The sequence below is a fragment of the Cygnus atratus genome, chromosome 2 (assembly GCF_013377495.2).
Source record: "Cygnus atratus isolate AKBS03 ecotype Queensland, Australia chromosome 2, CAtr_DNAZoo_HiC_assembly, whole genome shotgun sequence".
NCBI lineage: Eukaryota > Metazoa > Chordata > Aves > Anseriformes > Anatidae > Cygnus > Cygnus atratus.
Genome location: NC_066363.1, coordinates 87,447,930 through 87,474,514, shown reverse-complemented (window position 1 = coordinate 87,474,514; position 26,585 = coordinate 87,447,930). Strand labels below are relative to the sequence as shown.

Genomic DNA, 26,585 nt, shown 5'->3' with positions numbered 1-26,585 from the left:
GGCTTAATTTCAATACTGTCTAAAGATTTCATGAAAACTTCCTAAAAGCATTTTTCTTTCCTCTATTAGCCTAGGTATAACATTTTACATTCTCAAATTTATCCTATTTTTCCTTCATAGCGTATGTTTTGTTCCTTTGGAACAAAACTAGAACTGGGCATGGCCTAGGCAAGTTGAAGTACAGGATTCTTTCTGTATCTTGGCTATCAGTCAAGGTGCCAAGAAAAAAAAAAAAGATCTGTCAAATTAAAATGGGCCTAAAAGGGATACTAAGAATCAGTACCAAATGCACTGATTCATAGGCTTTACTTCTGCTTTCATCCTGATGCTTAGTATGATTAATTTTATCTTGATGTTGGAGACATCCTATGGAAATCAAGGTGTGTGTTCTATTTCTGTAACAAAAGATGCAAACACCGTTTGCTCAAGATAAATCTCGTTCCACAAGTCCCCTTTTTACAGTTGTAATAGGAATACTCAGTAAGTTATAATTATATCAGCTATAGGACTGTACTTAACGAAAACTTCTTTTCACTGAAGAAAGTTCTTCGTGTGAACAGTCCATAAGGCATGTATTTTTAATGATTCTGAATTATAAACATAGGTTTTATGAACTGCAATGGTGCACACACCCAGAACTATTCTGACCTCACATGTACTGTGATTTAAGACATTTATGTTACTTAAATTAGTGAGTTGCAATACATAACTATAATTTAAATGATGAAAAATTATTGTTTTACCCTTAAGCAAACAGTCATGTTCATCTTGAATCCTTTCCAGGTAGGCAAAACGGAGAATAAGAAAACAAAGCATTCCTACAGATAATATGAAACATGACTAAAAAGGGTTCTGATGGTTTTTAATACAAATATGACATGTAGTTAATAAGTTCTAAGTGATGCCTCAGAAAGTATACTTAATACCCTAAGGTATTCTAATAAAAGTGGAGTGGAATTGAACTGTTGATGCTGCCAGGTACTTTGTAATAGCTTCTTAAGACGGGACAATGGTTTAATTGTAAGTCTTCTCTCTTAAAAAAAAATATAAATAAAACAAAGAAACAACTAGTAGATATTCACAATGTGAAGGTTAGGAAGCTAATTTACCCCTTCTCATTATTCTATTTACATCCTATTTGTCACTCCACAGAGTTACATGCCCCATGGAGTTAAGACTAGGATAAAAGTGGAGTAATGAAGTGGTGAAACAAAGGGGTTTATATTGAGCACAGTGTAGAAGTACAGTGTATTGTAAAAGCAGTTTTGTGTATTGACACCAGTTTAGCTTAGTGGAAGCTCATGTTTTCAAGTAAATTTCATTTTTGATGAAAAAATTTCCTTGCCATGAAAGAATATCATTCTGACCCTCTCCGTATATCTGACAGTTTGCTGTGAGAAGCTGTTTCCATGTGGTCTGCTGAAACTTGAAAAAGCTCTAGGTGAAAACTAAAAAAATTCATGACTCATCCTTAATATACTTGCTTTTTGTATTAAATTGCAAAATTTTCCTTTAAAAAAAAGTTTGTGGAAATTGATATTGTATGTCAAATTTCTATGTAAAATATTTTAATGACCCATTTTAGCTAGCTAGCTCTTGTCTTCCTGATTTTTTTTAAAGAAAATCCATGCTTTTGCTAGCTCATACCCTTTGTTTCTTAAAATTTCATAAATGCTAGGTACTTATATATAGTATTGAACAACACTTAAAAAATAAAAAGTACTGTATCTTTACAAGAAATCGTTTTAATTATAAGAAATTATGCTTATGCTCTATCATTAGCATGTCTAAACCTCCCATTAGTATATACAGTGTGGGAAAGAACTTCCAATGACACTCATTAAATCCAAATCTATTCAATGGAATTGCATAGATACGCCATTTCACAACTGTGAATTCATTAATAATGCGTGTACAAGGGGGTAGAGTGTTCAAGCAAAGCGTGACCATGGGAATGTGAACTTGATGTATGTTGGTTCACAAGCACCATCTCAGCACCTAGGTGTGCTCGGGGAATCCCCGCTTGCTCTGGGCTTTGACCCAGTGTTCCTGAAGTCACCTCAGTTCTGCTCCTGGAAGAGAATGAGGGTGTTTCTGTCATTTTCAGTGGCAGGAAGAAACGTTGGTTTAGGTCAGTTTGATGGAACATGAAGTTAGCAGTGATATAAATGGATATTGGCTGTTTTACTCCTTCATTTTATTCATAGAGACAATAAAAATTTACTGAGAATGATACAGAGATTGATAATAAATAGAATTATAGAATCATTCAGGTTGGAAAAGACCTCTAAGATCATCTAACCTGGTATTAAACTGCTATGCTATACTTCTCCACCAAAATGGTTTTACCAGAATTAGTAAGAAAATGCATTTAAGTTACTCAACATTTTTCTGCACTACCAAACAGCACTGCTGAAATACTCTCCTTCAGAGTAGGATACCTGGGGTGAAAAAACAAAACAAAACAAAAAAACACCTAGACATTGGGAAATGCCTCAGGAGGGTAAGTAAATGCAGAGATAGCTTGTAAATCAAGACAATTTCCAGTATTATGACTCCAATGGCAGTGACAACGAGTGCCTTTAGGAAATAAGGACAGATGTATAATTTATGATTAATCCCGTTCTGATGCATGATAAATGTCCATAAACAGATTAAGCTTCATGATGCACAGATTTTACTGACTGCCCCTCTAAAACTTTTTTTTTAAATTTTGACCACCAGAGGGAGCTGACGTTGTCACTCTGTTGCAATAGGTAGCGAGTAACGATAATGCTAAAGGTGAATTTTAAGCTGTAGGTGTCACATTTATGCAAAGGCTTTAGGCCTTTAAGAAAGTCATAAAATTAAACCTAATTTACCGAGTTGTTCTGTTCATCAACTAAAAAGAAAAATAAAGTTCTTTTCTATGATTTTAATCAGTTTCATCACGAATAGGAAAACAAAGATAAATCATATTTGCATGTGATGCTAGTGTGATGGCATCTTCTAGACAAAAGCTCAAATTCTTACTTTAGGTGTTCTTGCAAAGGGTGTTGGCATGTTATGTTGCCTATTATATTGTATAGATACCGCCTGTGTATCTAGTCTAGCTATGCCCAAGGTGTGGAAATTAGTGCACATAGCTGCTGTATGTGCTTAAGAACAAGTGCATAGGAATACGTCATGTTTAGTGTTGATATAGAAGGATGTGTTCTGCTAGAAATATTTATCAGCATGACTTGTAGCATTTTAAAAGTGTGTGCAGCTTATTTTAGTATCCATCCTCTTTCACTGACAAGTGACTTTGTTATCAGCGATTCAGTCATTCAGAGACTAAGACTGAAGATTTGAAGACTCTCCAAACACCCTTAAATGTTTTTTCTACATGTAATGCTGTCTTTTTTTGTCTTTTTTTTTCCTTTTTTTTTTATGATTGATCTTTGAGGATTTAAGTGAATGCAGTCTTTCCAACTGAGCAGCTGGAATTTTTTTCTTTTCCGGTGACAGTGCTGCAGAATACTAAGCTTTGAATTCATTCCATTTTTGTCTTTAGCAAATGTGCTACTGGTCCAGAACTGAAACTGATTCTGGGCAGGTAAAGTGTGGAGAGAATATTTAGAATATTCTAAATAATATGAGAGAATATTCTAAATATATGGATGGTAGGAGGAAATAGTTCTCTTTTTGTTTGTTTTTAACTGTAATTATTTGCAGCTGGCCGTGAGGTCCAGAGTGCTCAAGTAAGTGTCAGGGGACAGTGATTAATAGAATACCACACCTTTTTGACTTGGTGATCTAAATTGCAAAGGCCTAGGATGCATTTATTTATTAGACATGGCCATGTAACCTGTCATATGCCCATCATCTGTCTCTGTATTCTGCATATGTAGAGTCAACTCTGTGGGCATGATTCTCATATTATTTTTATTCTTCACATTTACAGCCACGTTAAGCCCTCCTTATGGTTCCATCCCAGTTTAAAGTGCCTCAGTGTGAGAGTTGTGCTGTGTGTGTGTGTATAAGACAGCAGCTCTGTCTCCCTAACTTGGCTTCCCGTCACTACCATGACTCTCAATATATATTTAGTTCATGCAGTAGGCACCATTTAACTTTCCATACTAAAATACATGTTATTTTAGAAGACAGAATGTAACTTATTCCATCCCTCCAAAATTACAGCCATGTTGTTTTCTAATGTCATTGCAAAACTATGAACTCCCCCCTCAAGGACGGTGAAACAAGCTTGCTGCCACTGTTTACACTTCTTTTTCAGATTATCTCATGTATAGTATATAGATAGGCTTCTGTATAGCACCTGCGTGGCCACAGAAGTCCACTGCTGAAGTACATAAGTGGACACAGTTTATTCCTTGCTTATCCGGAAGAGCTTATGCCTAATGAACTCCACTGTGTTTTTGCTGAGGTGGAGAAGGGGGAAGGTGCTCTTCTATTTCTCTGCATCATGATCTGCTTTACTACGAGTGGCTGTTGAAAGGGTACAGCCCAGTGGCAAAAGGGAGCTACTCTAGAACTGGATAAGGTACTGACTAGGCAGTAACTGCAGCATCCTTTATATCCCTTGAATGTTTCTTGAACATCAGAGATTTTTTTTTTCCTGTTCAGTTCTAATAAGCAAATCCTAAATTTGGGTCACCAAATCTCTTAATTTTTCTCGTGCCTTGAGAAAGCTCTGAAGGAGATGCATTCCTGTGTAAAGGTAACACCAGCTGGAAAGATTGCATTTTGTATTCCCTTACATGTCCATTCACTCAGCTGCCTGCCACAGTATTGGAAATAATACCTGTGACTTTGCAGACTTCAAGCCAGAAGTAAGCCCTAGTCTAATTCCTTTGAATATAACAAAATATTTTCTGCTTACATTAAGTAAGGGGTTGGACTCCAGTGAATCAAACAGTCTTTCTAATCTCATTTCCTGATATTTAGCTCTTTGACTGTTTATTTACTTACTTCATAAAGTGTGGAATAAAACTTATCTTCCCATTTCCCACCCTGACTAAATATAAAGACATTTCTCTTCTTCTAATTCCCTTGCAGCCCAGTTCTGCAATCCAAGTGGTCTGTGGATAAACTGTGAATGTTTATTCTAAGTGAAACCAAATTCCCTGTTTTCTTCTTCCTTAGTCAGAATAAGAGAAGTTTAACTCTGCAAGTCTTACCTTTAATAACTGGGTAGCATCTTAAACGTACTCTGTGGGATTTGTAGAAACTGTCACACCCATACCAGCAGACTTGCGCTTTATCACTAACGAGCTGAACTAAACTTCTGTGTCCGGCCAGACAGATGCACATGGTGTGACTGTATGTGTCTCGGAATTTCAGTCCTGGGTATGAATTTGAAGTTAGGCTTGATTTACACATAATGGGCCAAATCAAACAGGGATGTTGGTGTTGGAAATGGCATGGAAATTTGTAGTGCAAGATCCTACTGATTCAAGTGCAGTCATTGCACAGAGAGCTACAGAAAGCAAAGTGTTGAAACTTTTTGTGTTCTCTGTTCCAGGTAGGTGATAGTACCATACCAAACTGCTTGTCCATCCTTAGAGATGCTCATACTCAGCTTTTCCTATTACCACTTCTAAGCCAGTAAACACTCACTAAAATGACTGCCTGCTTTCTTTTAAGAAATTGAGAATTCTGGCCATGCACATTCACTTCTGGGTTTTAGGGCCTGAGGGAGCAAAAGGCTGAGAGCAGAGACAGAGCCGCTTTTGTCAGCTCCTTTTGTGGATTCCATAATTGGTTCCTGGCATGGATAAAAGAATTACTTTCCAACCTACTGTACCATAAGCAAAGGTGGGGTGTAATGGAGGACAAAGACCTAAACCAAGAGAAGACAGAGGAAAGAATGAGAAAGGACCATTATGGCTGGCAAATATTTTTATAAGAGTATTGTGATTAAAAGATGAAAGTGAAGTTGCTAAAAATATATTGTAGCCTCTCGTAAACAGTGGTAGGGGAATATCTACTTAGTTGTTAGAGCAAACAACCAACCTATTTTTACTTCACACATATAATAAAAATTATTATTGATACCTGATTTTAAAAACATACAGGTTAGCAGTTTTTTGTTTTCTCTCTGTTTGTTTCTTTCCTCTGTTTTTTTCACTTGATGAGGTTAAAAAAGGGAATTTTTTTTTTCACTTTGTAAAAACATGAAAATCAATGAAGAACCATTTTCAACATTTTTTTCTCAACTAAGTGAAAAAAGTGCAGCCATCTCTATAAGGTGTTTCTATATGTGAAACAGTACAGACTTGATACAAGAATTCAATAATTCTTATTCTATGAGAATTATAAAGAATTATATAAGAAATGCAGGGAAATAAATAAATAAATAAATTACTAGCAAAACTTCGGAGTTCAAGATAAGAATTTTCTGTACTTGACTTATGCTCATAAGAGAAAGGAACATTTTGGAAGCTATGTAGACTTTTATACTTGGCCTCTATGGAGAAAGCCTAACAGTGGCCTGCTGAGGGCTATAGAAGGGCCAGCCTGAATCAATTTCTGGTATTAACTGGGAGTAGAACTAAATATTTTGGAACAATTGCAAGAATACATTAGTATTTTAGTTTTATTCTGAAAAACTTTTTGTGTACTTGCAGTCCCTCAGATATGTTAAATCAATGGTCAGGAATGACATGATTCTCTTTTACCAGGTAAAACTTATCCTGCTTTCTCCCCAAAGAGAGGAAAGATTTCTTTTTTTTCCAAAAGTAATTTTATTACAATTAAACACAATGCAAATGGACATTTTATTGATAATTTGTGATTTAAAAATACACTTTTTTACTTTTAAAATATTTTTCTGCTTTCCTTCAGAAGGTGAGAACACGGTCCTCATTAACTGACCAGTCCGTTAAAGAAACTTAGAGGTTTAAGTGTCCAAGTTTTCCAAATGAAAACATTTGGTCAAAAGAAAAAAAAAAAAAGTGTGCATATACTGTAATTTGCTTGTTTGCTCCACTCCCTTGTGGACATGCCCAGCTTCCTTTGTACCTGGCAGCTTTCCTGTTCTGTATTCATCAAGCTAATCGATGTGATTCAGATGTTCCTCAAATAAAATCATTTGTCTTCAGTCTACTCCTACAAAGGACACAGATTGTGCTAAAAAGGCTTTTCTGCACTTGCAGGGTACACAAAATACATGTCACTGTTCATAATACAAGGCTTTGGCAATGCATTGATTGAATTTTTCTACACAAAAAATCTTTGCACAAGGCAACTCCTTGCGGTTTTTCCATGTGGTTAAATGAGTGCCTGGGAGAAAATTAGTAGACTGAAAGCACTGAAGACAGAAGTCTTTAAACTTACTTGCCATGATGTGAAGAGTAATAACAAACCACCATCTCAATTCTTTGCTTTTGTGATAGGGGCCACTAAGGTGAGAGGACAGTTGTGAGCAATCAGGAGAGTGAAGATATTGTTTGAGTATTACAGTACAAAGTGTACTGTACAAACTGGTACAGTAGCCAGTCATGCCTGCTTAAAATTTTTCCAAACACTGTCTTTAGGTGGTGTTTTTAGGAGAAAAATAATAATTGGTTATTTACAAGAGGAGGTGCTTTCTTTTTTTCTGACATTCTTTTTTTATTTAGGGATGAGAAAGGGAAAGAAATAGATGGAGGAGAAAACCTCAAAAGCTTCACCTTCTTGCTTTTTTTCCAAGACCAAATTGGATGTTAGGATTAGGGGACTTTTCCTTTTCTACTTTGTCTTCTTCTTCTCCCTCAGACCCCATCAAGTAATTCCTAAAGTATTTCTTTTGGACTGCTGCTTCAATGACTCAGTTCTCTAGTATATAAAAAACACCACAGACAGTTGAAGCTTAGCTATAGTTTGTAGCATCTTTCCCTCAGTATATGGATAGATGGATAGTAGATAGATGCCCTTTCTCTGCTAGATAAAAAGTATGAGTCTCCTTGCTCTGTCCTTCTACCTCTCAATGAAACTTTTGGAACTGAACTTTAGCACTGTTATCCTTCCTGACTAACTCAGGAGAAACTGGCCAACAGTTTAGAAGTTACTGGAGGGTTTGATCATAAACCTACAGCAGCGTGAATTTTCTCAACCTAATTTCTGTAGGAACTGAGGCTAAAAAGAAAGAAAAAATCAAAGACATTTCCAAATTTCATATTAAAAAATAATCTTTTATGCTGATCCTGTTCAGAATTAGGCCCATTAACTCAGGTGAAGAATTCCCCACATTGGCATGTCTGTTTTGAGGATATGGTCATAGTAAACCTTCAAATTCTAGAAATGGCCCTGCTCCAGGAAAGCACTTAAACATGCTTAAGTGGGTACCCCATTATACAGCATATACATTATTATTGAACGAACTGTGTAAATGAAAGCCTTAAAATGTTTCACATGAATAAAAATGCAGACAAATTTTCCCTGTGGGGATTCCTCCCATGCAGGAGATATCTGCAGCTTTGCATTTTAATCAGTGAGTGGCCCGATCCGGCTCCCACTGGAGTCAGTGGCAAAACCCACCTGATAAAACGGAAGCGGGATCTGTTGCTAACAGAGCAAAATATGAAGGGGAAAGTTTATTCCAAGTGGGTGCTCAGATGAAGACCCATTTCAGAAGAGCTTTTCTTGCATAGGGTACTCTTCACAGTAGTGCCAGAGATGGCACTGCCATTACCTTTTTACTATCCACACGTGAGTACAAAGCACAACATCCAGTTAACCACTCTTGCATGTTTGCATTTCTTCCTCCTGGTATTTCAAGTTAATAGTGAAAGAAAGCCCCAGGGCAAAGCATGATTGATGAGATAATTGACTTCAGAAGATGGCGTTGAAAGAACAGGCCAAATTCAGCTCTGACTTAAGTATTGCTTTCTCTGCTTAAGTCTGAAATGACCTGATCCAGTCCATGTGCTGTCAAAGGGTAATGGCACAACAGCAGGGCTCTTCAGTGAGCACCATGTTCTCTCCACCTGTCCTATATTCCCTCCTTACTAGGCTCTCATTGAGACCTTCAGTGTGCACAGCTGAACAAGATAACCTCGTGGCTAGAGCCTGAGTTGGAGTTCATGCTACCCAGCACTTGATTCCTGCCCCACTCAGTGATTTCTTGGGTATGTCTGTATTACTGGAAAAGAGGCCTGTCCCTTGTCGTCCTTCCATGTAAGCAATGGCCCTTATGGGTTTCTGCAGCATGTCTGTGGCTCTTTGCTGACAGCACAGCCCCAGGATACCTGGCATGGTGTTTCATGGTGAGTGTGCTTGGTGTACACTGCCCTGGACTCGCTGCCGTTGGTTTGTGCATTGCCCAGCAGGGGAGTCTGGTCAGGGTGACTATGAAATGTCCTCTGACAATGGCACAATGCCCCTGTGGACAGTCTTGCATGAGATCTTCAGGGAGACACCACACTCTGGTCCTTAGTTTTGTTAGCTGCAAGAGTAATTCTTTCTCATCGACTGTGGATATGCAGAGTAAAATGTGCAATAACTAAGCTTAGAAACGAAGCGTGCTTTTCTAGGTTAAAATATTCCTACAAACATAATTGCCAGGGTAAGCCATCAGCCCAAGTATATAGAGTAGCCTGTTGGAGTTCGAACTTTGGAGAGGAAAGCAGCTATTCCACTGATCAGGTGGTCCAAGAGGGAAAGAGTCAGAAAGTGTACATCAAAAGAGGTCAGTGTAGAGCTTTGTGGCACAGACATGTATGAAAATGTTTTCATATCTAAATTCAGAGCTAGCTGCCGAAAAACTTCTGTGAAGGTATTTATGTTATTGGTGGTTTGGCTGAAGCATGTTTTAGCCAATTAAATGGAGTTATTTTGTGCCGTCCTAATTGTAAGTTAGACAGGTGGTTTGTGCATGAAACATTTAATTTTCTCAGGGCTCTGTCTGACTTGAGATGATGCTATAGATACTATTCTGTACGAAGATAGAAGGTGATGTAAGGGAACGTGATGGATGTATTGATGGAGGAACTGAAGGGAAACATCACAGTTCTGAACAGACTGAGGTGCTGTGAGGACATGTAAGAAAAAAAAAAATCACCGAAAGTGATGAAATCCCATCTTGTCAACCAGCACTCCAGTCTGGAGTTTACTCTTAGCTGTTAGCATTAAGCAAAACCACTGTTTGTTGCCATTACTGGTTAATAAATCTGCATTGTTAGGAACATAATACAAGTATTTTCTTCTCATTTGTGCAGAAGTTGTCAAAAGAAGTACTTTGTCAAGGCAAGTGTACTTTGTCCCCATAAACAGAAAGCAGCTGTTCACATTTTTTTACTTATATGTGTGTGATTCCTGATGGCTTCGGTAATAGATAATCACAGATTGACCTGATTCTCCTCCACAATTCTCAACTTATAAATTACTTTTAATCAGAAGTAAATATGTAATTGTGAGTGGAAAGGTATCTCTGTAATACAGAATGAGTTCTTAAATCCTGCAAGTGAGTGTGTACGTGCGTTTAGGGCTTTTTTTGTCTTTTCTTTGCTGGGCTTTCTGGCAGCTAGTCTCTGGGGAAGGAAAATATAATTACAATGCAAAAGTGTTTTATGGTTCTTTTCTCTGGATTATGCTAGAAATCTGAGACTGTAGTAGACATTTTCTGAAATTGTTAACAATAAAGACAAGCAGCAAGGAAGAGAATGAATTGAGTAGAACAGAATGCACAGAGGAAAAGATGGAGAAGTTTAAAAAGAAATGTTGAGCAAATGGCCTTTTTTCTGTGGTCTTAAAAATCACCTAATAAAACATTGTTTTATTGCATAGGTGCACTAATCGTTTCTGGTTTTAATCATTATAGCGCATACACTTTTCAAGCAATTTTATAGAGTCTGTTCTCAAAGGTGGCTCATGAAAATCACCTTCACAGTCCATTTGTTTAGATTCTGCAGTGTACTTGAATTGAAGCTGACCACCTCTGTAAAGGATGCAGATTGCCAAAATGCATCACTTAGCAAAATGTGGAGAGTGGTTTATTTCTCCACCAGGCTTACTCTATCAGGCAGTTTATGTTGTTAGATGTAGATTCTCCCTTCCCACAAAGGCCACCAAAGAGCCCCATTATTGATAATGGCATGTTACTAGTATTACGCATGATGATTTATAAAGTGGAAGTCTGAAGCCACCTAATATATATTCTTAAATATATTTCCATTTTTATCTGGCTGCTCTAACCTATGTTGTCTGCTTGTTCATAGTCTTTTGAAATGCACAGATTAGGCACATTGCATCTCTCCTCACACCTAAGCAAAGGAGCAAGCAGGGCCACAAAGGCACCCTGTATGTAATTCTAGCTTGCTGTTAACTCAGATACTGAACACCAGGAACTGTTACAAAAGTCTCCCCATCATATTTTATTGTGTATAAGTTTAAATGGAAAATTCATGCCACTATCTCATTTTTTTAAATCTATTCTTCTCCAAGCCAAGTGGCAATGTTCTTCAGTTAGTCAAAAGAAAGACTTGTCTGCTTGCACACTTGATCCTGTTCTTTTTGCTCTTCGTGTTGCTTTTGCAGGAAATTGGGAGCCATTATAAGCCTCATCCCCTTGAAGAAGGATGGCTAGTTACTGGCTGTGGTGCATAGTCATCAAAGTCTTCAAACACGGCTTTAATAACAGCAAGGAACTAGCAAAGAATGAGGTTGAAGAGAGTGCCAAAAAAGAGAGGATAAAAATCAGTTTAGTAATGGCAGCAGCATTCTAGGTCAAATCAGCTTTGCAGAGGTCAGGGAGGATTTTGCAGTCATGGAAGAAAGGATTGTGGGAAAGAAATAGTGGTAATAAAATCCTGTATGTTAATTTTCCCCTGTTTGAAAATCTGTTTTTCATAATTTCAGATTTTTTTCTTTATTTTCTTGTTTGGGAGGTGGTAAAAATAAAGGGCTGAAATGGGAGAGCAGCCATTTACATGGGGTGGCAGTTTCCTCTGAGCCTTCAAAGAGACAGTAGACATACAAGGTAGCACTGAGAGAGAGACTTCACAAAAAAAAATCAGCATAAATTTGAAAGGGAAATGAAACATTGGTGCACAAATCCTCGTGGTCACTTGTCCATGGAAAAAACAATGGAGGAACCAGAATACCCTTCAGTTCCTACTCCTTGGCTTGATCCTATCCTGTATTGCATTTGGTGTAGGGAATACCACTGACAAAAAAGCTTTTGCAGAAGTTACAAAATTACCTTTTTGTTCAGGAATCAACAAACAGCAGACAAGGAGAAGTGAGAAATGCTTAACTGGCTCAGATTGGTAAGGCAGGTTGAATTGGTCCACCTTGCATTTATTTTTCAACCATGGGAAAGCAGAGTAGATCTGGGTAGCTAAGGTAAGTGTGGTCAGCTTAGGATTGACGATGGAGATGTTGTAGATTCATGGTACGTATCTAATAATACTCCATATGTACCTTTTTGTTGATGTGTGTAGTGAGACGTCCTTTGTGAGGCTTCATTTTTCTTATTGACTAGTGTGCAAAGGAATAGATTTATTTCTGTTTGCAGAGTTTTTGCATCAAGAAGGACTGCATTTAAAGAACCTGTTGGCAAAGAAAACATGTGGGGCATAAGGCAAGGAAGGAGACCGAAAATACCTCATTATGTGAGAACTGGGAGTCACATGCATGACTGTGTGAGTCAGCAACGTGCCCTCATGGTGATGAAGCACTAACCACATACTGGATTGCACTAACAAGAGCATAGCCAGCAGATCAAGGGAAATGATTATTCCTGTCTACTTGGCTGCCATGAAGCCACATCTGTGTTCATTGTCCAAAAGTGGGTTCAGTTCTGAATTCTCTCAAACAAGATACTGACAAACTGGAGCAGAAGCAGCTGAGTCTGGTAGGTCTCTAAGATGGCTGGCTGGATCACGTGTACATGGAGGTGCTGAGGCACAACAGGGCTTTTTCAGCCTGCAAAAGGGAAGGGTCAAGAGGATTTGAATGCTATCATAGGAGTGAATCTGTAGGAAGAGGAAGACCAAGCCGGACTCAGAGATCACTGCAAAAGGATAAGAGGCAACAGTTACAAGTTGCAGTAAGAAAAAAAAATAATTTGTTATAAGAAAAAGTTCTTTATGGGGAGAAGCATTAAACATTACCCACGGAACGATTTATGATTTTTCAGAGAGTCTATGGAGTCTCTGGGCTTGGGGATTTGAAAAACTCAGCTTCTCAATATGCTGAGCAACCTCATCTAAGCTGGAAGATAGCTTTGCTTTGAGGAGGATGACTTCCAGAGGTTCTTTCCAAATGAATTTTTTTCTGTGATTCTATGAGCTAAAAGAACAGATCCAACACTAAGCTGCCCGGCATCCTCATTTCGGAGGAGAGCTAGAGCTGCAAAGCATCCTCACCACAGCCTTTCTTGGGCACGCATTCAGTTTTTGCAAGGCATTTACAACATTGAGAGAGGAGTGCTTCAGAGCTTGATCTGTTCCCCCACTTCCCCCATGATGTTGTTAATATATAACAGTTGTCGTTTGTTTTCTCTTTTTTTCTTTCAATTAAAAACAAAATGGAAGTAGGCATGTAGGCTCAAGTATGCTAAGAAATATATTGAACCAGAATAATCTAAACTGTCATAAATACAGAGAAGGCAGCCCATTCTGTCTTGTATTTTAACTCCTACTTAAACCTGCAAGTTTTTCGTTGATGAGCAAATGAGTAAAATGTAACCGGAACACATTGTACCTGTGTGAAAACTCTTACACTACTCCTGTGTTGCTCATTTTTATAATCTCTGTTAATCGTTGCCATAATATATGCTTTCTTTTTCCACCAGGCTTCTTCCGAGTGTATGAAAAAATGCACACTGTTTTTTTTTAATACTGGTCTTTTGTGATGGTCCAACTCTTTACTGCCAGTGCAAATAATTAGAGCAATGTTTCTTTCTCTTACTAGAAGTTTTAAGTACTGTCAGTAAAATAATTATGTTGTAATTTGGGGATCATTTTAAGAATTAATATTCTTTAACATCATGAAGTTTGTAACGTTTTTTACAATTTTATTGTAATAGGCCATTTGAACTACAGCAAAGCAATTTTAATCCATGAAAAGAAAGTTTTTGGCAGTGGAACAAGTGATGAAAGAAATTGGAAAATAATTGCCAACCTCCTAGAGAGCAAGAACTCAGAAGAATTATAGGAACTTTGCATCTGTAAAACGAGTACAAAGTTCCAGTTAGTCACCACGTTAGGATTATATCAGCTGCTACGTCTTAAAAAATGCCTTTGGATGTACTGTTTCTACCATTAATGAATGTGACAATAAACAACCGGAAGTGCTGTAGAAGCAGGAGGTCACAGCACTTAGCAAACAGTTAGGCTTTGGCAAGTAAAGAATTAGCTCTGCGCCCATTGGACTTAGAGGGAGGGACAGTTTGGGCTTTAATGACATGGACTCAGTTCTGATTTTGTCCATCTGGGTAGGACACGCGTCCTTTGAACGCTGAAGTCTGATTTCAGTCTCATGTGAAGTCAGTGGTGGTAATTTTCAGTAGTAATCAAAGTGAGAATTTCACCCATGATAGTCTTCACGTATTGAATTCAGCCTTCGTATCTGAAAGTGTTGACTGGCATTTAAACCAGGTGAGGTTTATCTGTCTCCCCATCATTGGCATTCCGTATGAGTAATGTGTACATATATGCAATATCAAGCTGCACGAGTGCAGATACGGCTCTCCTAAACTCCGAGCTCGGTGTTTTCCTAATTACTTACAGCCTATTGAGATTAAAGCAACAAGGTCTCTTTTGTGTTAAACAAGAAGCTCGCATTCTTCCCTGATGAGCTACTCTCCTCTTTCCTTCCTGATGATCAGTGGCAGCATTCCTGCAGCACCCCCCCCAAGAAAGCCTTTGTCGGTTGTGGCTGACCTAATTGTGCGGCCTGCTGGTGCTGTGCCAGAGCTGTGGTGCTGTGGTGCTCCTCTGGGCACTGCAGCTTCTGCAGCCCACTGCTAGGGGAGTGCAGGGCACCGAGGGGCCCTCCAACTTCACGTACGGATGAGATGTCACACAAGTTTTAGCAGGACTTGGAGACTGCAGGCCATGTTCTGCATCCTTCAAAATACCGTACCCCACCTCAAGCCAATGCAGTGGGTTACGTGGTACTGAAAGAAGAGCTTGGCATTGTTATGCCTTTAGAAATGCAGGTAGTCTCTGAGTTACAGTACTGTTTCAGTAACACATTGTCCGTGGCAATCGTTATTTGTGTGCCCAGTCCTGGAGTACTTGCTCAATATTCTGTGTCTTAGCCTGGATGTTTTGTCTGCATTAGGTCTTGAAGATCAGGGCACAAATTGAAGTCATCTTAGTGTCGTGACAGAGAAGAGTGAAACAAATGGTGGGATTTGTCTTCGTTTGACCAACAAATTACCTCAGTTGGCTGCCATCACTGTGGTCACACAGTGCTGTGTGCGGTGGTGTTCCACACGTGCGCTCGCTCTGAGAAAAAAAATCACAAAAATTGCAGAATTGCATCTGCTACGACGCGTCACCCAGCTCGCTGTGTAAAACTGGAAAGTTGTAAAAGCTGCTTTCTGACTTCCAGAGTCAAGACCACTCAGTAAGCTGGGGAAGGCTTTTTTCATGCTGTGTGTTTAGCCAGCAAGTTGCTTTGTCCTTGCGCAGCCCAGCCATCCTCCTTTTGCACTGGTGGAGACTTGATCAAATGTGTAGAAGGAAGAGTGGGTTCTCACTTCATCCATCCAAGGATCGCTCCACTTAAAAACAGCTGAAACGAGGTAGTTAACATGACACACAACTTCAGCAGTCAGGTTTTAAGTGTGTGCCTTCGTGTTCAGACGAGTAGTAGTGGCAATCAAAACGTTTTACCTCAGCCAGCAGCTCTGCTGACATGTGTTAACTATATTAAGAATTAATGGATCCTCTCAGCGAAAATAAAAGATGAGGGAACTGCTTTGACAAACCGATAGGCTTGAACAGAGGGAGACATTTTGGTTTTGTGTGAGCACAGGGAATTTAATCATCGAATAGAAAGATGTCTTTTTGTATTCCCGTGTTTCAGGTTGAAGTTGTTGAACAAGGAGGTGCTTTCAGTGGACTGGATGACTCAGCTGCCGAGATCCAGGCATATCAGATAGGGATCGAATCACACATGGACCCTGATAATAAAAGAATTGTTTTTTATTCTGACAGTATGTGGGAAGAAGGGGCTGGAGGGTGGAGATCCTGCAGCAGAGCAGGTTGCTGGATAAAACCAGTGAGAGACTAGGGTGTAGTTACTATCTATATTCCTGAGCAGAAGGATGCAGGAAATAGTTGCAGGCAGGCAAAGAGAGGACCCATAAATGAGAGACACAGCTCAGGAGGAAAAGCCTGTCTGTCACCTTGGTGTCAGGAACTGGAAGAAGGTTCTTTGTTATAAATCGTGCCAGCTACAGGGTGGAGCTTGTTTATGCCACCCTGGCGACAATAGATGTGGCCGGTATTACATAGAGGTCTCATTGCATCAAAATATACTGCATTGTGCATTACTTCAAAACTTCCCATCTGCTTCCACTGTTTAACTTCCACTTGTGGCTTCTTTGCTATACCATGCCTTACTTTGTTCTGTTTTCAACCTATTGTAGCTTTTACTAGTGCTTGTCGTCTGATTGAAAGCCAAGCAGGCCGTACACTCTTACCTGTTCATTTGCTGTCTATTTTTGTTTGTGCTTATTGCTTGGTATTTAATGTCAAATTATTCTTATTTCTCCTTGATATTGGTGTTTTCCTAACTGTTATTCTGTCTTGGAGCATACTGTAATCTGTCAGTGATGCATACTTTTTTTCTGTAACAGATATTTTTACATGGAACAATCTCTTGGATTAAATCTGGAATGTAGAGCTAATGTTAGAGAAAATAAGGTCAGAGAAATCAAGTAACATTACTTCCAAAGTCACGATAGAGTCTTTGGATCATCTCCCATCATTAATATTGATGCTTGACAGCACTTATGACTTTAATCATGATTTGTAACTCTGTGAATTTTATTGCTTCTGCTGTCAGAAATCAATTTCAGTACTTAATGGCATCTTGTAACCTCAGTCAAGGAGAATGTTGGTTTGATTTTTATTTTAGTTTTACTCAAGGCTTCACTGCTAAGCTACGCCCTTACAAAATTATTTCTATAATACATTTTCTTTAACAAAGTTGTTTTCAGTTCCCTGACCTAAAGAGAATACTTTTATTTATAATGCAGAATTATTTCTATTTATCATTTTCATTGACCTGTAGCTCATATGTAGTTCAAAAACTTGTAGATTATGACCTTATAAACAGTGAAGTGTATGTTTAATCTTAATCATACTTGTATACGTGGGACTTCTCATATAATTAACATCCACCACAACTGTCTGCAGGATCAGACCATAACCAATTGGTTAACCTTCCTTTTGCTTACTGAGGTTGAAGAAGAGAATGGAGCACACTTATAATTCCTAATTAAATATTCATATTAGTCTTTATTGATTCCTTTTGATCAAAAGAAGTGTGTTTAGGCATGATGCTGTCTTCAGTCACTCTGAAATTATTGACCTTATTGGGAATTCCCCTTTAAAGGCATAATTGCAGGATGGAATCCAGAGTTGTAGAATTCCTAAGGGTAATAACAAAATTGTATTTTTCACACATACAAAAAAAAAAAAGGTAGATCATAGGAACCAAACTAAATCAGAGCATAAAATGCTATATCTAATCATCTCTCATCACTTGCAGTGATGTTACAGTTAAACATACAGAGGGCATATCTCTTGATCTCCTATATAAACAACTGAAAGTTGGAAAAGGTTCTGCTTTAAGTTGAGTCTACCTTTCTGTAACACTTACTAGGTTTTGTATACTTTGCAAAGAGGTGATTGTTATTCTCCCACTTAACACATAGGAAATTGAAGGGTGGTAAAATAAAGTGACCCACAGAGTGGGCCAGCAATAGACCTAATTTACCATTTCAGTTTCCTAACTAGGAAATGCTACCCATTTTTACTTCTGTATAGACTTCTTACAGGAATTATTTATTTTATTTTTTTTTTTTTTACATACAATATCAGTTAAATTTATCTTCATACTTCTTTGGAAGGAGCTGAGACTTTCCATTTCTCTAATTCCTCAGGAAGCTGTCCCTGGAGAGTTGTTTCTCCAGAAATGTAAGGAAGATGATAAGAACATAAAACCCAAACTCCACAGGACATATGCATGGCAAAACACCCTTCTAGAAGTAAAGAAGGATGAAATTTTTGTCACTTTGCAAGTCATCTCTATCATGTATACAAATATTGAGCACCATTCTACTATTTCTAATGGATTTCATGTATTATTTTTCTAGTTATAAAGCAATAGGTCTGTGCTTGATTTATTTGCTAATGACTTCCAGCTAACTTTCCTTGCTATATTTCATTTAGAGAGCCTACTGCCTGCACATGATAATGTTTATGCAGTGGATGACACAGTTCTGGAGCTATCTGAGGTAGAAGAAACAGCATCAGAAAGCAGCTGTTTTGCATCAGAGGACACCACCGAAGACTCGGGTGTTGTGAGCTCCCCATCCGACATTGTATCTTTGGATTCACAAAATGACAGCATGAAGTCAAGAGACATCAAGCTGGTCAATGGCTACATGGACTCAGCTGAGGCAGACACAATGTGTGGCACAGAGACATGCCCTGTAAAGAACGCCTGCTGCAGTAACATGGAATATGACAGTGCTCCACAGAGGTAAAGATTCATATGCAGTTGGCTTTTAGAAAATATCTTGCATGTCCTCCTTGTAGGGAATCATTTAAGAAAACCAACTTCTTCTTTCTTCTGCTCTTTCATAAACTACTGCCAATGCCAAGTGACTCCTCCCAGTGAAAAAACTCTCTGCCAAATCCCCTCTAGTAACATACTTGTAGCAACAGGCAAAGGTCACTTTTCTGTTTGAACTTGTAGTTACATTTCTTGCTAAAGACTGCTGCCCTCCAGAGATAATTTCTCCAAGAAGTTTGAAATAATTTTGTTTCAGTTTGGTTTATTTTGTGGTTCTGATATGAAGCACTTAAAATGATACTTTGTATTGATCTAGAAAAATGACATGCAGGTCATATAATGAAAAATGTGTAAAATGGAAAAATTCAAGTCATTGAAAACCAGGTAGAAAAGGATTGTGTTCAGTGAAATTTGGGGGCTTATTTATGGGTGTGTGCATGCATATGTATGTTCACCTAATGCTAACCTCCATTGATGATGTACCTTGTTTTTTGTGGTTTTTTTTGTTGTTTTTTTTTTTCCCAGCATATTTCCTTTTTTTTTTTTTTAATAAATATTTGACTGAAGTTTTTGCAAGAAAATACGAGAACCTGGAATTTAACTGGAAACTGCCCTCAAGCAGAAGTGACTCTGACACTGTTTGTTTGCCAAAACTCACATAGTTGGTGGCAGGGCTGCAGAAGGAACCCAAAATTTATAGGACTTTGCAAATACAAACTGGCCAAATAGGAAGCTGTGCCTCCAGCAAGGAGGGTGGCCTGGTAATACTGACAGGGATCCGCTCTGTGTGATGCTGCAGAGTCATGGGACAGGGGCCAGAAATTCCTCTGAATTCTCAGTTGACACGAAGTCTGCACTTTCTGGTCTCTCTCCATTCAGCTGCTAATCTGTAGCCCCTTCATAAGAACATGTATCATGACCTAGTTATTCCTTCCACACATTTCTGAGGGAGAACTTCATCCTGGATCATGCAGTGGACGATAAATTAGGGATAAATTAGGGATAAATTAGGCCAAAGTCAGTATTTAACCTATTGGAATGATCTCAGGGCTTTTCTTTTCCCATCAATATCAGGGGGAACAAGGTCAAGTTTCATGTAAATACTTCTTCAATAATACATTATTCTCAGGATTTGTCCTTCTACAGTTTCTTAGGTCCTGATACAGTCTCTGTTTGGAGGGTTAGATAGGCTAATATATTAGCTACAGTGGACGTTCCAGACACAGTCTGAAAAAGCAACCTATTAATTTCAGTAGTAAAATAATTAAGCAGTCCCAACTACCCTCAAAATCCAGGGTCTAAACTGGTTAGAAAAACGCACATGCACATTTAGGGGGAAAAAAAGAAAAAGAAAAGATTACCATAATATTGAACAAAGACGTCAAAGCATGGCACTGTAAGAACAATTGTAATCAGTGAAAAGTACTTCAGACTTTTTCTGGTGTTTTGTAGTAAAATGAAAGATTGAGCAGAAGTAGTTAGTTGACACACTAGCTCTTGAAAGTCAATATTTTTCTACATCTTTCACTTCAGAAAAAGGCAGATTTTCTTTACATTGCACTGAGATTTGCCTTTGCAACACAAACACACAAAATTGTTAATATTCGGAAAGAGTATTTAGAGAAGAGACAACGGGAAGAGAGAAGAGTACTTCGAGAAGAGACAAAATTCATTCTCAAAATGCAAAAGTGGACCAGGTTGCCCAGAGAGGTCGAAGAATCTCTGTGCCTAGAGGTTTTCAAAATTCAGCTAGACAAAGCCTCGGACAGCCTCATCTAACTTTGAAACTAGCCCTGCTTGCAGTAGGAGGTTGGACTAGGCTTCCAACCTAAACTTTTGTGATTCTAGCATTCTAAATAATCTGTATTTAACAAATATGTCCATAATTAAAAGGAGAGGTTTTAGGCTGGAAGAGGAGAATGTTTTGTTGTTCAGGGAGTGGAGCTATTTTTCATGAATCATGTTTTTTTGGGGGGCTCTGGGACAGAAAAATTATTTCAGATCACCTTTAGGAGAGAGCAGAAGTCTAACATTTGTGATTGATTTTAGTCATCGGCAGCAATCACTTAGGCTGCCACAGCAGAGATACTGGTAGTAAAATCTTTTAAACTTTTGTGCTCTGAATGTGCCAGCAGTGTTTGAAGGTAAATCCAGCTCTACCCCTAACATGTGTTTGTAAACAAACCAGCTGTGAAAATTGTGCTTTTCTAAATCCTTTTGAGGTCAACTTGCTAAGTGTTTAAAAGCCACTTCGTAAGTGTGGAGGGAAAGAAAAAATAGTATTGTTTTTTTTTTGTGTGTGTGTGTGTGTGTGTATTTTAAGCTATTCATATTAAACTCTTGTTTTGGTGGGATTTAAATCAATTCTGAGTACAATTTGGAGTACAGCCAATTTGGAGAAATCAATTTCAACTTCTGCTGTCAGAGCAGCCACCACCCCAATAACAAAATCTGTTGGGAGCTCTGAGATTATACGTAGTTCTTGTGATGAATGGGCTACTTTCGGGACCAACAAGCCTTCTAAATTCCCAGACAAGTCAAAGTGCAGTTTGTATGAATAATCGATACCAAGCTATACAGAGTTTTAAATGTGTTTCAAAAGCTACAGAACTTCAAGGAAAATTTTACATGGAGTTTCTTAATTCCTTTGTATTCTTCCATGTACCTAGATCTAACTCAATTCTAAAAAGAGGATAAGAACAAAGAAATTTGGAGAGCATGTCACTACTGTAGAGAAAGAGTAGCTAGCAATAGTGGAGTCCTTGAGTCTGAGCTCCACTGAAGCCAGAAATTGCAGTTAGTGACTAATGTGGCCCAGACTTGGGGGAAAAAAAGTTAATAAGAATAATGAAAATATTTAGCTAATCTCTTTAAACTGTAAAGCTGACTAAAACTCGGTCTTTTCACCCTGTGAAATAACTATAGTGTTGTATACTAAAATCATTTTGTACTGTATGGGTAATGAAAACTACCCTTAAAGTGGAAGCAAATTATATTTAGAGTGTGAAGACGCTATAAAGAAAGACCAAGTGGTGTTTGGCATGCGCACCGTAACAAACTGCAGTGAAAAGCACGATCAAGACCATAGCTGTTAGAGATAGGTTTTCTCCAGAGGCTTAGCCTGTGCTCCAGGAGATCATCAAGAGTATTTTGCCACATAGCTTACTTTGGTTAATTGTACATGTATTTTTAAATGCATTTTTCTCAAAGCTTCTGGATTTGTTCACTGGCTGGCGTGGGTGGTCTCAGAGCAGCTGAAATACGTGATGGCTTTAGAATATCACAGCAGGGTCTGCACCTCATCTACTACTGAAGTCGAGGAAAGTTGTGAGTGTTTAAGGGTACAGGCTTCAATATGCAATAGGTTTGTCTTTGTGTAGCAGCATAATCGTTTGACCAAGGAAGAAATGGCACATACCACAGGGTTTGGACAAACAGAAATGACAGTTGCAACAGAGTTCAAACCTTGTTCGGTTCCCAGAGAACAGATACAAAAATTTCTAAAAGAAGGTCCCCACAGTGCAGGGGTTTGCAACATGTTTTTTTTCCTCTATGGTCTTTTTTTCCAGCACATGGGAGCCACTCGCACCTGTACTCTTCTTTGTTTTGTTTTGGGATTCTTGTTCAAGCAATCTTAATCCAAATACACCTAAGAGTTAGCATGTAGAGTATCAAATCACTCACTCTACCTGCCTCTAACCTGTTAAACCATCTTTGTCTCTCTGCCTCTGATATTCCTGTCAGCCACTTACTGTTTTTACGGTAAAATTCTTCACACAGTTATCATATCTCATGATATGTTCATACAGTGCCTGAGAGCAGAATCCTGATCTCAGCTGGAGGTGCCACGGGCTAACCCCATATAAATAATTGACTACATGCAGCGTTGGGCTGTGAATGTTTTAATATTAACTGCTGACTCCCAACACTGTACAACATAGTTCTCTTTCTTCATATCCTTCCTTACAGTTGATTTGTGTTATGTATCTGTTCACCAAATTTTAATATATAGTGTTAAATGAGTAACAAGAAAACCACAGAGAAGCTGAAATGTTGCTTATGTAGCAGTAAGCACATCTCATGATCTCACAGTGTTGCAACCCTGTCCTCCCATACCCCCTCCTTTCCCATCCCTTGTATGGTGTCATCACGCAAGCTCCTTGGGGCAGGGATCAGTCAGTTTTATATGCCTATAAAGCATCATGCACACCTACTGTCTGGAGCTTTATAAATAATTACACATTAAAAATTATTTTAAAATAAAGTTATTAGGGATGCTAAGTCACATGCTCAAAGTTAGGTAACATTAATATTAAGGCTGTCTGGTTAACCTTAGTTTCCCCTCTTTAACCTTAATTTCCCCCTCTTCTGTGCAGTATGATAAAGTCGCTAGTTAAATGATCATACTCTTTTGTTTGCTTTCTAAGTTTCAGACTCAAATAATGGAGCAGTTATACAACCATTTGCTCTCAGTTTGAATTCTCTTCTGGAGACAGGACTATTTAATTTCCTCTTGTTTTTTCTATCTTACTCATCATACTAGTATCCATGTACCATGCAGACTTTAATTAATTTCTCTTCACAGTACTCATGTGAGATGAAGAGGTGGCATTATAAGGAGAGGTGATGCACAGAGTCAAGGCAGACCAGTGACCAGTTAGACCATAAGGACCCATTTTTTCAGAGGGCTGAGCATTCAAACAGAATTTCATGTATTAGGGTGCACCTCTCCATTTCCTCCAAACTCTGTTCTTCAAAGACATTTAACCATTTTGCCAGAAAGAAAATAATAGAATAATCATGGGAATGTTATAAATTGTTGTATTTGGACTGCCACCTAGCAAAGATATATTATTACTCAAAGATATGAGCAACTGAAATGAGGATTTTGTAAGGGCTCTTAAGAGTAAGTCATTCCACCAGCCTCACTAAGGGCAGTAAAAACACTTTAAAGTATAAAATATTTTTTAAAGTTTAAAAAGGTTTTAAATTTATGATTTTTTTTAAGTATTTTAAAATCTAAAGGGAACTAGCCAGTTTTAAAGCTAAATAAATGCATAATGATAGACGGTGACTTGTCAGGGACAAAAAGATACCTTCCAGAGGTCTAAAAAAGGGATTTTCCCCTCCCTTGAGTTCCTGTGTCAGTAGCCATGAAGGAGGATTATTTTTTCACGTACAGCTAATTGAGGGCACGGGGTGGGGGTGGGGGAACCAAGCGGAGATCAGTTCATGCTCTGGATCTGGATAGGGAGAATCCTATTTCCTCCCTTTCTCTTGGGAGAATTTGTTACCTTTGGCTCTGGTTGTGGTAGCTGGAGCTATGGGAAGGAGAAGGAAAAGAGTCCACTTTGTTACCAACCTGAGAAATACTCGGCTGTTTGCTACAAAACTCTTCGTGTTTTGATGAGTTAGATTTAAAAAAATGCTTGAAAGGATAGGGGTGGCTGAACTTGTTCTGCTTAATTTTCAGCCCATTCAAATTCAAATGTTACAAGGTTTTGTATTCCACTTGGGAAGGACAGGGGGGAAGGAGAACTTGGTAGCTGGAGAGAATTTAATGATGAAGGAGGTCAGAGGAAGAAAAAGTATAACCGTGAGTGGCAGAAGGCAATCAGGAAGGAGAATAGCACTGCGTATGTAATATATATACATTTGTGTGCACAAACATGTCCTATATAATTACATGTCACTTACAGCAATCTTAGAGAAATATGGGAAAGTTTTATTCCCTCATTTCTCTGTAAGATAGGCTTTGTTTTAGCTGGGTGGGCATGTGTTTAACTTTTTTGAAAACAGAATAAATGTGCTTTTAGGGGGAGAAAGGAAGAGAAAGGGTTAAAGTGACAAGGAGAACTTCAGGGATGAAAAATTACTTAATTAAGACCCAGATGTCTGACAGATTTGCAAGCCTCTGCTTCTTACATAGTTTTGCTAATTTCCTTCCTTATCTCTGGCTTTCCCTTTCCCCTTGTTCCAGAAAACTCTTTGGATTTGGATATTCTCATGCACTTTTCTGCTGGCAGATGTTCGTGGAGGGAAGGTACTAATGATATTACAGTTAAGTAATAGATACTCACAGTCATTATACAGCAAGAATCCAGATTAGCCTTTCTGTTAAACTCATCGGCTTGTAAAATGCTATGTACTTTGGAGCTGTATAATACACTGCGTGTTAGGAAGCAGCTTGGGTTGCTAAAGATGCAGTGCTGACTTCCAGCAGAGAAAGGCTTTGGTCCGTGCTCTCTCTCATATTTTTCCTTGTAAACCAAGAGATGTTATTTAACTTTGCCGCACCATCTTTTAACCTGCAGTGTTATTGCACACAGGTTAAGTTGCTGTATTGAGATTTAAGTCGAGCTAGTCCACTTTCCTGACTATTTCTGGCAATCCTATCTGCCTGCGGGCTTTCCCGTTGAGAAGCTGTTGCCAGAGGATGGTGCAAGGAGGGGGAGCGGGGGCATGCTTCCAGCTGTACAGCAACTGCAAGCTGCTGCTTCTGCAGCTTAGGGGAGGACCCTGAAGCATATGAGACATATGTCTGGGGCTCTAGAAGCTTAAATCATCCCACTATGTAACAAGCTCAGAGATTTCTAGCATTAAGGATATCAAAACCACAAAATGATACTATAAATAAGCAAAAGCTTTTTCATTTGCTTTCTGTTAAGGTTTTTGACCAGTAGCCATGGGGAAGGACTGTAAAAGAACCGTAAACCTAGCTGCTGATGAAAAATTACTTCATTTTCCTCCTTCTCTATATTTGCAAGTTCTTATTTTAACCAGGTGTTATGTCTGAGGGCACTACTGGACCTGTGTATTCTAGGATGTGAAAACAGATTAATTAAATTTCTGATTATTTTTATTCAGCACAAATATAATTGCAGCCTAAAGACCATTGTAAGTATGATGCAGTCCCACAGAGCTAGAAACAGAACACAAACTGAAAACCTGGAACAGAAATGATACTTGCAACTTGTTCTCAAAAAGCATGTGCAGCTATTTTTTTAACTGCTTGTTGAAGAACACAAAAAGCAAGGTTATGTGGCATTCAACAGAATATGAACGTGTACTTTTTCCTTTCCCTAGTTCCTGCCACTTTCAGAAATCTTGTATGAAAGACAACTGATGACTTTGTTACCTAGCCAGTCTTAAGTGGGATGTACTTTCCAGTATTTTAACAATCTACAGTATGGCATTTTAACAGGCTTTGGTCATACAAAGCTAGAACTATTAAACATTATGTTCAGGTTCACAGGAGGTAGCAAAGAACCTCCTTGGTCAAGTCATAGCTTCAAAGACCAGAGAGCCCACTACTTATACTAACTGCTCTTCTGCAGCCGTTCACAGCCTCTCAACGGGAAAGCCCGCAGGCAGATAGGATTGCCAGAAATAGTCAGGAAAGTGGACTAGCTCGACTTAAATCTCAATACAGCAACTTAACCTGTGCGCAATAACAGGTTAAAAGATGCAGGTTAAAAGATGGTGCGGCGAGGTTAAATAACATCTCTTGGTTTACAAGGAAAAATATGAGAGAGAAGGACTTCCTCAAAAGGAAATAGAAAAAAAAAAATCATATAGCCTAAGAAATATAAATAATGGAAAAATGGACCCTAAGATTTTGTAAACTCGGCTACTCTGGAAAATAGTTACCTCCAGTTTTTAAAAGTACTTTGCTGCATCAATCACAAAAACAAATACATAAGCACTTTGAGATACCTTGATGTCATTTCTGACCTGGTTGAACACAAAGTCATTTTCAAAAAGGATGTACTTTCAGCCCTACTTTCTACAACATAAAATCACTCACCATCAGTCTTTTCTTTAACACCAGTTATGATAAACCCCAGGTAGAAGCATTTATCTTC

The 26,585-nt window shown here is 38.4% G+C and overlaps 1 protein-coding gene across 2 annotated transcripts in view; it reads left to right on the top strand.

Annotated features, from left to right (window-relative positions):
* The window catches only part of COBL (cordon-bleu WH2 repeat protein), a 153,714-nt gene that overhangs the window by 109,927 nt on the left and 17,202 nt on the right, over positions 1–26,585 (top strand). For both annotated transcript variants that reach the window (XM_050709160.1, XM_035552803.1), the window contains one exon: positions 18,375–18,687. In XM_050709160.1, the coding sequence (XP_050565117.1) occupies positions 18,375–18,687 (313 nt within the window). The remainder of the gene's footprint in view (positions 1–18,374; positions 18,688–26,585) is intronic.